Source organism: Galeopterus variegatus, unplaced genomic scaffold, assembly GCF_000696425.1.
Source record: "Galeopterus variegatus unplaced genomic scaffold, G_variegatus-3.0.2 Scaffold2230, whole genome shotgun sequence".
NCBI classification, from domain to species: domain Eukaryota; kingdom Metazoa; phylum Chordata; class Mammalia; order Dermoptera; family Cynocephalidae; genus Galeopterus; species Galeopterus variegatus.
In genome coordinates, this window is record NW_007728341.1 from 167,720 (window position 1) to 179,617 (window position 11,898).

Genomic DNA, 11,898 nt, shown 5'->3' on the forward strand with positions numbered 1-11,898 from the left:
GGAAAAAAAAAAAAAAAAATGTGGGTCCTTTGGGTGAAGATACTTCCAGTATTGATCTGTCCCCAAAATGGATGTTTATGGCACAGATATTTAACACAAAATGCTATTAGATATCCTCCCTGACTACAGTAACTGAAAGTTTTATTAACAATTTCACATCCATTGTTATGTGGGACATAAATGGACCTTGAAAAGTTTAACTTCTGTTATGAAATGAATTACTTTCTTGGTTTTTAGTATTTTATTTGATTTTTTTTTGGCGGCTGGCCAGTATGGGGCTCTAAAAGTATTTTAGTTTTTAAATCACTTTAAATCTTTAAATCACTTCAGCTTTCACTGGAGAGCTATAAAATCCAGTCTTTTCATAGGGGAAAAAAATCAGGGAAGTCTCGAGCTGAGAGATGTTACAAGAAAGGTGAGAAAACAAGGGGGCTGCCTACCTACCTTAGTCTCATGGTTTCTTCAGCCATGGCTGGGAAGACCAAGAGAAAAACTAAAAGCCAAGAAATCAAAGCATTCCCACACTTGCAGCTATTTATGGCTTATGACAGTTTAAATTTATGATGCTTTATAGCATTAAAATGTGACTTCTATCAAACAAGGTGGTCATCATAAAAATCAAGTTAAACCACCTTAATTTCTTTTTGGAAAAAGGTGTTACATAAATGTTTTTCAATAAATAAAGAATTATTAAGCCAGTAGACTACTTCTTTAGCTGTTTATATAAGCCAGTGAAGCTCTTCCCTGGTTCTTATCCTCAGCATGACACCATGACTCACCCTCTGGTACAGTCCCCCACTCTTGCACCTCCCACAGAGATACAGGCTGGCATGGGGATTCTTAGCCCTGGTCATTACCAAGAAAACTCTGATTTCAACTTACAGCAGAAATGACAACTTTAACTCAAAAATCTGTTTTCCATAGGGAAATTTAAAACTAAAATAGAAGGATAGAAGAGCAGACTTCTCTAAATCGATTTTTCAGAGTTCATCAGAATGACCCTCAGTCTCCTCCAAGACTCTTCTCAAAGTGATCGTAGGATTCATTTGATGAAAATAATGCAAGGATTGCTAAAAGAATAACAACATGATATTATTGTATCCTATCACATTATTTCTCAAATGATGGTACATAAGATTTTAGGTGATATACCAATGAATATTTTTAATTTCAAAAGTTATATACTTATTTTGAAGAAAATTAGAGCAAGTGTAATGGCATATAAAACTAAATTATGAGTTTTAGATGCTAAATAATATTTCCTAGGAGAAAGCTAAAAATTCTGAGTCCTTTTAAAAAATATTAAGTTGACTATCAGTAGTTGTGTACAGTATGTGATGGTCAAATCAGGATAGTTAGTTTATTCATCATTACAATATATAATCATTCTTTGTGTGTGTTAACTAGTTTCTCATTTATATGTATGATCATTTATGCTCTAAAAAAGAAAAATAAAAAAATTAAGTAAACACTACATATAGTTAAAAACTGTAAAGGAAGCACACAAATAAGTGAACTTTAAAAAATATTGCTGTTCAGGCTGGCCAGTTAGCTCGGTTGGTTAGAGCATGGTGTTGTAACACCAAGGTCAAGGGTTTGGATGCCTGTCCCAGCCAGCCGTACACACACAAAAAAATGTTCTTTTATGTTTATTTCAAGTTTATGTGACTGCTTACACTACAGCATTGCCTTCTGATTGATCAATGTTTATATGATTTAAAAGCTTTATACCATAAAACTTATAGGTGAATAATTATAGCTTATCACTTACAGGATTTCTGGTCATTTCTTTAAAAATTTTAAAAAGTTTTATATCAGATTTGGAACATGACTCCTAATACAACCCTGTTTATAAAATAAATTATTTTCACTACTTGTAACCTCTCCTGGGATTGTAATATGCAGCTAGCTTAAGGTTATTTGGTTTCTATGAGTTAAAAATTTATGAATGGTTTGAAATTGAATGGGATGAAAAGGTCTGACCAAAAATTTCCTACATTCATATATTCATATGATTTCCCACACCATGAATTATGTGCTTCTGAGTAAGTGAAGGGCAGTGGCTTAAGGTTTTTTCACATTTATATTCACATAATTTCTCCCGAGTATGGATTTTCCTATGTTGATTAAGGTGTGCACTCTGGCTAAAAGCTTTCCCACATTCATTACATTTATAGGGTTTCTCTCCTGTATGAGTTCTTTCATGTTGGTTAAGATGTGACCTCTGGCTGAAGGATTTGCCACAAAAACTACATTCATAAGGTTTCTCTCCAGTATGAAGTCTATGATGCTCAGTAAGGGATGTGATGCGGCTAAAGGCTTTACCACATTGACTACATTTATAGGGCTTCTCTCCAGTATGAATTCTAAGATGTTGAGTAAAGGATGAATGTTGACGGAAGGCTTTCCCACATTCATTGCATATGAAAGGTTTTTCTCCTGTGTGAATTCTCTGATGTTGAATAAGATGTATCCTCTGGCTGAATCTTTTCCCACATTCATCACATTTATAGGGCTTCTCTCCTGTAAGGACTATCTGAGATTGGGTAAGAGATGGGCTGTGTCTGAAGGCCTTTCCACATTCACTGGGTTTCTCTCTAGCATGAATATGGTTAGTAAGAAGAACATGTTGATTGAAGATTTTCCCATACTTCTTATATTCATAGGGATTCTCTCTTACATAGTTTCCCTGATAGTAAATCAAGTCTGAATTATGTCTGATGCTATTTCCTTGTATGTCAGAATTAAGGGGTATTTTAATTGAAGGAATTCTCTGATACATAATAAGGTTGGAATTCAGATTACAGTTTTCTGCAAATGTATTACATTCAAGACTTCTCTCCTGTGTGATCTTTTTGTTGGTGAAAGACACTTGTCCCAAATGTCTCTGCTGGTTTTCTTGGTTAAACTCTAACTGGTAATCAAAATCCCAGAGTCCTCTTAAGATGGAGTACCAGAAACTGTCTCCTGTTAGTCTTTCCATTATCATGTCCTGGGTTTGATTTTCATCAGAAATATTCTGGTTTGGAATTGACTTTTTGATTTCATGTCTGTTCTCCCCATCTAAAAGAAATTCAGAACATACAGATACTTTTGAATATTCTCTATGCTTTGAAAGAGAAATTGTTACATAATAAGTTACTAAATAAAACTGACAGTAATGGTACAAGGCATATATGGCACTGGAAGTTTTCAGATATGGCCATGTAACAAGGGGAAAGACTATAGAAGGATAAGAAACAGTGAGCAGGGGAAAATTATTAAAACATAATCATAAAAAGAAAAGATCATCCAGGAGTATCCATGGCTGCAAGAAAAGGACAGGAGAATAGGAAATATCAGAGAAAGGTCTGTGTTCAGAGGTAAGAGAGGAAGAAGGCAGGTTTGAGTCTAGACCGTCATAAACCTCAGCTGTGTATTATTATGTTGTAATGCCAGCTACTCGTTTATTTAAAAAGTATTTCTTCTTATTTTAAATCTTTTATTTAAAATGATAAAACTAATCCTTGCTTATAGTAACATATTCAAATAATGTAGAAATGCAAAAAGAAAGAACCCCACCTCCTAGAGGTAATCATTGTTAATAGTTTGGAGCCTATCTTGTCAGATTTTCCCTATGTTCACACAAATATATATGTAAACCCATACTTTGAACAAGCGTGACTTATGGATTATGACAAAAACAAAGTTTCATTTTGGTCTCCCACCACTTCTTTAAGCTTAATTCAGTGGGAGTATTATTCCTCTGCTTCTAGATGAAGATTTGAGCAGGTCCTATAGCTTTCTTCTTAATTCTTAGGTTACCTATACTCTTACTGTTTACATTAAGTCACAAGTACAGTATCTACTGTCCTATAGCTTTCTCCTTAATTCTTAGGTTACCTATACTCTTACTGTTTACATTAAGTCACAAGTACAGTATCTACTCAGTAATGAAAATGTTTGTTCATGTATAATAGTCAAAACTCCAAAATTAATTCCTTTCCTTTCCCCTGGGCTTGTTACAGAAAGGGTCATTGCAGTGGATTGAATGGCCCCCCAGTGTCATTGAGGCTTGATCCCACTTTACCTGTTGGAGGTAGGAAATCCTATTATGGTAATTGAAAGGTGGCCCCTCAAAGTGGTGATTAGATTGTGAGAATCCTGCCATAGTGAATTGTTTAATGGTGGTCATGGGTGTGGTTCTGAGGGCTTTAAAAGGAGAGTGCAGGAGGAGCTTGCTCTCTCTACTCCACCATTTCCTGTCATGTGAGACCCCTGCATTGCTGTAAAGACACCACCAAAGAAGACCCACCAGATGTGTTCCTTGGACTTTGGACTTCCCAGCCTCTGAAACTGTGAACAATAAATTTTGTTTCCTTATAAATCACCCAGTTCCAGGTATTTCTGTTACAAGCAACAGAAATTGACTAATATGGTCATGTTCCCCTTCTTCCTCCCTGCTTGCCCCTTCCCCCACTCCACTCTATCCCTGCCTGTCTCTAACACGCCTGTACTCTATCGCTTATTTCCCCACTTAACTACCCCCCTGCTCACTTCTTCCCTCACTTACTCACTGTTATTTAGTTCCTGTCTAATAAGAGTTGAGGGATAGAGGCTCTGTGGAGGGAGGAGAGATTAAGAGAGAGGCCAGTTTTTGAGTGGGTGGGTGGCTTCACATTCTCAACTTGGCAGATGGTTAAAATTAACTCACTTTTGGAACTTTTTTGACTCTTGGGAGGTTCTTGTCAAGATCCCAAACCATGCTGCCTGATCCATGAGAAACACTCATGACACCTCATCCCAACAAACTTGGGTAGTGCAGGACCATCCTAACTCAACAGCTTCTCCTGGCTCACCTACCAAAGCCATTTGTTAGTCAGCTGTTGGGCCTTGGACTTTCTGGTAAAAGTCTAATTTAGCTTTCTCAGGTGTGAGTCACGAACTAGTCCTGGTCTTCCAACCACAGGCAACATTGTTATATCAAAGCTGTTTGAGGGATCTAGATTCCAGATTGAGGCAATGATTACCATGGCTTCAAGGCAGCTTTGAAGAACAAATTTTATGGATGTATCAAAGCGTTTTTAATCAATTCACATTTAGGTTGTTGCTTCTTATTATCACTAACAACATAGCAAGAATAGTTAGCTAGCTGAACATAAATTAGAAATTTTAAAAAGAAAAAAAAAAGTCCAAGTCAGGAAATTCTAAAAAGTGGATCAATATGCTTAAAGATGTACAAAAAGATACAGAACTGACTCTGGGCTAAAATTAAATTATATGTGGACAAATTAAATAATACCGATTAAAATTAAGCTATATGTGATTGAGAAGATTCATTTTAAACAAATCAACTGGACCACTTTAGTTTCAGCCAAAATGCTTTTGTCTTTCCATGGACTTTTGCTCCAGAATGATTAAAATTAAGCTATATGTGATTGAGAAGATTCATTTTAAACAAATCCACTGGACCACTTTAGTTTCAGCCAAAATGCTTTTGTCTTTCCATGGACTTTTGCTCCAGAATGTCTGGAATGACTGGCTGGAACTGTTTTTTACATTCTCTTAGCACCAAAATTGAGCCTGCTAACCTGGCTCCTGGAACCACAGGCCACTTTTGCTGATTTCCTTCCTTCCACATCTAGCCTCTATGAGGGAAACGGGAAAATGCCTGCTGCTGGTTGGCAGACTTGCCGTCCACCAATTCCAGGAGGATTGATTGTGGACTGTATAGCCCTGACCCCTCACTATGGAGAGCCTCTAGGCATTCACAAAGCCATTCCAGTGGTACACCAGGGATGGGATCTAGATTTCAGATTGAGGCAATGATTACCTTGGGCTTCAAGGAAGTTCTGAAGAACAAACTCTAATTTTTTTGCTCCAGGTTGTCAACTAACCTAAGCCCCTTATGTTAGCAGATGTGACTATCAACTGCCCTCAAAAGAGGGTGGGCACTGGGCCGAGCCCGTGGCGCACTCAGGAGAGTGCAGCACTGGGAGCGCAACAGCGCTCCTGCCGTGGGTTCGGATTCTATATAGGGATGACTGGTGTGCTCACAGCGCTCACTGGCTGAGCGTGGTGCGGCCAGTCTCAAAAAGGACAAAAAAAAAGAGGGTGGGCACTGATGAGGATGAACTGCCTCACCAGGCCATGTATGTGAGAGCACGTAGAAGTGCTGTTCACTCATCAACTCTTCGTTTTCTTCCTGGTTTGATGTTACCTGGCTAGAGACCCAATCATTCACTGAAAGCCCTTCCTTGTACTTGTGCCTAAGTCTCCTATCAGATCTTATGCTGCCTAGTCCCAGCCCACAGTTGTCTGGATAATGACACAGTGCTATTTGGGAAGAAAGTGTTTTCAGACATGGAAGCCGAAGAGCTTCACCTGGCCACACTGTGAGAATGATATGCAGTCTAACTTGTGCCCAAGGACCAGGTTGGTGGGTATAATACCTCTGTCACTGCTACAGACTAAGGTCCTCAAGCTTATGGCAGGGGTTCGCCAGGCTTCCATTATTCTTGAAGGGGCTTTAGGGGTCTTGATAAAGAAAAATTGGGCATTTGCATAGATTATTGTAGTCTCAGTGTGGTTACTATTTTTGCCCATTACCTGTCCCCACTGACTCTATAATCCTTGGATCAACTTTAGGGGGTATGGATCTTTAATAAAATTAGATTTCTAGGGCACTTATGGCTCCTTTGTATCTAAGAATGGATGACTTTTGACAGACCCTTGGTTGGTATGAGCATAGTGTAATGAGCATACCACTGGGCAACTTGAACAATATCTTACAGGGCCTTCTGCACCAAGGTGTGCCTCCCCAAGGAGACATCCTGCTCAGCCTCACCCAGTGCCTTTTAAACCTAATTGTTCAGGAAGTAGGATGGAAGGAAATAAGAGAGGGAGGGAGGAATAGGAGGGAGGGAGAAAGAGAAGTAGGGAAAAAGGGAGGCAGGAAAACAAATGTCTTGAAAAAATATCCTTTCTACTTGCAAAGTATTATGATATTTTTAGATCTCTTATTAATTTAAAAAGTATGCTTAACACCAAGGTCAAGGATTTGGATCCCCATATCAGCCAGCCACAAGAAAAAAAAAAAAAAAAAAAAAAAAAAAAACCATGATTTAAGAAAAATCAACTTTTTTTTTTTTCCTTTTTTTGTTAGCTTTTTAAAAACCTTTTGCTTTTGTAATTGGCCATTGTGATTGTCATATAATTCAGTAGGTAGAAACTAAAAAACTGAAACAGAGTAAGCTGAAAAACAATAGAAAATATCAGTTCAACAGACACAGTAATAAGGATAAATATTGTTTGGCAAAATTTTTGTTTCAATTTTACAGATTGTATAAATCATGAGGTTTGCAATCAAAATGCATTTCTTATTGGGAATGGTTGGTCAACAATAATTCAAAACTACTGCTTTAGCAGGGGTTGGCAAGCTTTTTCTGTAAAGGACCATATAGAATATATTTTAGGTTTTGTGGGCCATATTGTCTCTTGTAATTACTCAGTTCTGCTGTTGTAGTGTGAAAGCAGCCACAGACAATATGTAAAGAATCTTTGAGTGAGTGTGGCTGTGTTCCCATAAAACTTTATCTACAAAAACATGAGACTCTAGACTATGTTTTGTTCATTGAAAGAATCTACAATGCCAAATGAATTACCTGGAAAGGAAGCCCCTTGAGTCTAAGACATCTTTGTGTTGACTGGTGGTTCATCTTCTGGCAGCAGTGCATGAGAGTGCTTTCTTCCCCATGGATTTATCAAAAGTGAGTGTTGTCAAACTTGGGCTTTTGCTAATTTGATAGTAGAGAAAAGGGAGTTTGTAGTTTTAACTTGGCATTTCTCTTATCATGAGTGAGACGGAATGTTTTTTCATTTGTTAAAAAGTATTTGGATTCCTTTATCTAAGAACCATTCATATTTGTGTATTTTTAAATTATTGAGTTAGAGGAGTATTCATACATATTAAGGGGAGATTAGCCTTTCTGACATAATTTGCAAGTATTTTCCTCCATTGCTATTTATCTTTCTACTTTATTATTTTACACCATGCAGAATTTTTGGATTTTGCATGTTCAATGTATGAATCTTTTCTTTTATGGCTCTGGATTTTGAATCACAGTCAAAGATTGTGTAAAAGATTTCTCCCATGTTTTTCTTCTAGATCTCTTATAGTTACATGTTTTACATTTAAGAATCTCTGCTGCCTTTGGAGTTTATCTTGGTTTAAGGGGTGAGCTATGGGTCCAATTTTGTCTCTTTCTAGATGGCTACCCATCTTTTCTAAATACCAGTTGTCCAACACCATTTATTAAGACATCCACTTTTCCCATCCTAATTTGAAATATTGCCATTATTTGAAATAATGCCTTATTTCTTAACAACCACAGATGTTTGGGTTTATTTTTGTATTTTCTGTTCTGTTCAGTTGGTCTGATTTGTTTTAATTGATGAAATTTTACTGTATATTTTAAATATCTAGTAGGAATAATCTCCCTTGTTGTTTTTCCTTTTCAGAGTTTTCCTGATTATTTTAGTGTTTTGGATTTTCCATATGAACTTTAGAAGGTGATTATCTAGATCCCTCCAAAATCTTCTAGGCACTTTTTATGGGATTGCATTTATATATACAAGATGGGACACTGCCATCTTGTACATCCATTTATTCAAGCATTTTAAGATTTTTTCCTCATGCAGGTGTTGCACATTTCCTGTTGAAGTTTATCGCTAGGTATCTTATCTTTTCAGTTACTACTAAATGAGTCCTCTTTCATCTTGCTTTCTAACTGGTAGTTGTTTGTGCCTTTTCCTTACTGCACTTCAGCAGTCTCCTCACATGGCTGTTCAATTGTACTCTGAACCTTGCCTGCTGTGCTTAAGAAACTTCCAACTCAGTGTTGCACTCCTTGCCCTGTGAGTGGCTTCATGCCCTTATTCACCTTTTTCCTACTTTCTGAACTAATCTAGATCTCCATTTCTTTTTTTTTTCCCTTTTTGTCTCTTTTATACTGACCGGTAACGGGATCGCAACCCTCGGTGTCACACCCGTACCGGGGACCGGCAACGGGATCACAACCCTCGGTGTTGCGCCCGCACCGCGCTCAGCCAGTGAGCGGGAACCGGTCTCCACATGGGATCCGAACCCTCGGCGGGAGCACCGCCGCACTCCCAAGCGGCGCACTCTCCAGTGCGCCACCGGGCCGGCCCTAGATCTCCATTTCTTTGACACTTCTGTTTTCTAGTTTTTAGTCCTTTTCCTGCCTCATTTTATTTCTTGTCACTTCTTGGACTATGTCAAATCACTTGAATTAACTAATTTATTATTAACTAATAACTTAATTAGTTTACTAATTTATTAATTTTCTCTTTCACAGTTTTCTTCCTTTAGTTCCTTCCACCACCCTAACAGGCCCTCCACCTAGTCTCTTTAAACCCTTTCCAGTGCTAAATATAACATGAGAAATAGCATACCCATGCAAATTAGAAACCACAAGAGTATAGGGCAAGATCTCACTTGGACCTTCAAAGCTGCTTAATAATCCCTTTTCTTGTCTTTGGCCAGCTACCATTGGCCTTAGGAAGTTATACCAAGTGCTCCACAATCCCCTAACTGCTTTCCTAATTCCTTTACAATCAACAGAGGATCTTGCCTCCTAATTTGCCAAGAAAATGGAAGTCACCATGTGTGAACTCCCCCAAATCTTTCACCCACAAACTTATTTACATACACAGTCACCATATCTCCTTCCCTCCAATCCCACTTCCCTTCTCTTCTAGAACCTTGCTCCATCTCTTGTATCTGTTTTCTGTTGACCCTCTCTATTGACTCCTTCACTTCAGCATAATAAACACACTAAAATTGTTCCTGCATAGAACAATCCTCTTTAAAAAAAAAATCTGATGTATAATTAATTATTTTTTAATTGACACGTATTGATTGTACATATTTATGGGATACAAAGTTATTTCAATATGTGTATACAAGATGTGATGATCAAATCAGGGTAATTAGCATATTTATCATCACAAATATTTATCATTCTTGGTGATGAAAGCATTTGAGCTCCTGTCTTCTAGTCATTTGAGAACATACAATAATTATTGTTATAGAATGGTCCTCTTTTGACACCACCTTATATTCTAGCTAATATCCACTTTATCGTCTCCCCTTCTCACTCTGGCTTCTTTTTTTTTTTTTTCCTTTTTTTTGTCTTTTTTCGTGACCGGCAACGGATCGCAACCCTCAGTGTCGCGCCCGTACCGGACCGGGACCGGCAACGGGATCGCAACTCTCAGTGCTGCGCCCACACCTCGCTCAGCCAGTGAGCGGCCAGTCTGTATGTGGGATCTGAACCCTCAGCGGGAGCGCCGCTGCACTCCCAAGCAGCGCACTGTAGCAGTGCGCCACCGGGCCGGCCCCTCACTCTGGCTTCTTATAAAAGTGCTGTACACTCACTAGTTCTACTTTTTTTTTTTTAACCTCCTGTTGCCCACTCAATGACATACAAACTGATTTTTTAAAAAAATTAATATTATTTTTTTACTTTCTGTGATGTTGTTGCAGAGCAGTTGGGAGGGAGGGAGGGAGGGAGGAAAGGGGAAGGAAATGGGATGGAAGGAGTTGAGGAAGGAGGAGGGGCAGGATTGAGGCCTGTGGCACCCCCCTCATTCCCACAGGGGAGACCAGGGGGCTTCCAGTAGTGGCTTGGTCATTGCTGGGTTGAGTGTGGATGTCAGGGGTGTGTGGCCAAAGCCATTGCCCCCACCACTCCAGCTCAGGAACCTGGGGCCCTTCTTGCTGTGGTTTGGGTGGTTGTCCCTGGGCTGTTTGCACATGTTGGGGGGCATGGCCAAGAAGCTCAGGCCCCCCCCCCACCTCTGCTCAGGAGAGCCCAGGGCACTTCCTGCAGCAGCTCAAACTGATTGTTCTAACCATCCCCTCACCCACATCACTTTTCTCATTAATAGAATTACCAACCTCCTTGTTGCTAAATCCACTGGATATTTCCCAGGTCTCATCTTAGCTAAGAAGAAATTTTTAGATAAATAGGCATCAACAAATGTCAATAACAATGAGGCATGCAGTCTCCCAGAGGCATGCCAGCATTAGGTCACACAAGCTAGATCATTCTCAGTCCCCTGACCAACAGAAATGTTTTACCACATCCTCAATAAGAGGAGCCATTGATCATGTCTCACAGGATAATGAAGAAATGCAAGTAGTCTCATTAGAGACTGTTAGGCTGCCTATCCCTGAAAAGAGATGTGAAAAAAATCACTTGTTCAAGCTGGTCTGTGAACCAAAAGCCCTGTGCATCCACATATACAGCTGCATAATGAAATATGGAAGTTTTCTTAAATTATCAATTATTTTTTCTAGTTGGGGGTCTGTGACTAGAGACATAATAGGAGGCAGTGTGTATCCTACAGATGGCAGAATGTGTACCTGTGGGAAAGAATAGCTCTGCTCTCTGCTACAGGTGCCTACGTTGGCAATTCAGCTGAAAGGAGGGTTTTTCAATTTCTTCCTTTAGTTTCCTACTCCCCAGGTTCAGGGGTGTGGAGAGCTGTAGAAATATATTACCCACCATCAGGGAAAGTGCCAGGAGTTCTTGACAAAATGTCTTAATTATCAGCCTCTGCTCATGGAATCTGAGCACTGTCAGACCAAAATTCTGGTCCAAGGTCTCAGGGAGGCTGAAATAAAAATAAGGTTTGCTACCTAAGATAATGTAGAGCACTAAAAACAAGAAGGATAGCCAAGTCACAGTCAACTTGAATAGGCTGTAGTTTAAATGACAGAAAACCAAGTCCAAATGATGAAGGTGCCAAAGCAAAGAATCAGTGTGGAAACTAGATAGATGGGGTAGGTTAGCCTGGCTTAATGGACCAGAGTGGAAAATACTTAATTTAGTG

At 39.0% G+C, this 11,898-nt stretch overlaps 1 protein-coding gene across 3 annotated transcripts in view; it reads right to left on the minus strand.

Annotated features, from left to right (window-relative positions):
* Window positions 1-11,898, minus strand: part of LOC103597188 (28S ribosomal protein S17, mitochondrial) — a 97,625-nt gene that overhangs the window by 57,786 nt on the left and 27,941 nt on the right. Inside the window, exons 1-2 of one of the 3 annotated variants that reach the window (XM_008580993.1) lie at window positions 7,644-7,708; window positions 1,591-3,063 (exon numbers count right to left, since the gene is read on the minus strand). The exons of 1 other annotated variant lie outside the window; for it this stretch is intronic. In XM_008580993.1, the coding sequence (XP_008579215.1) occupies window positions 2,000-2,989 (990 nt within the window). In that variant the 5' untranslated portion in view covers window positions 2,990-3,063; window positions 7,644-7,708 and the 3' untranslated portion in view covers window positions 1,591-1,999. Of the gene's footprint in view, window positions 1-1,590; window positions 3,064-7,643; window positions 7,709-11,898 lie in introns of those variants that run through there. One more of the 3 variants, XM_008580992.1, reaches the window with a different exon arrangement.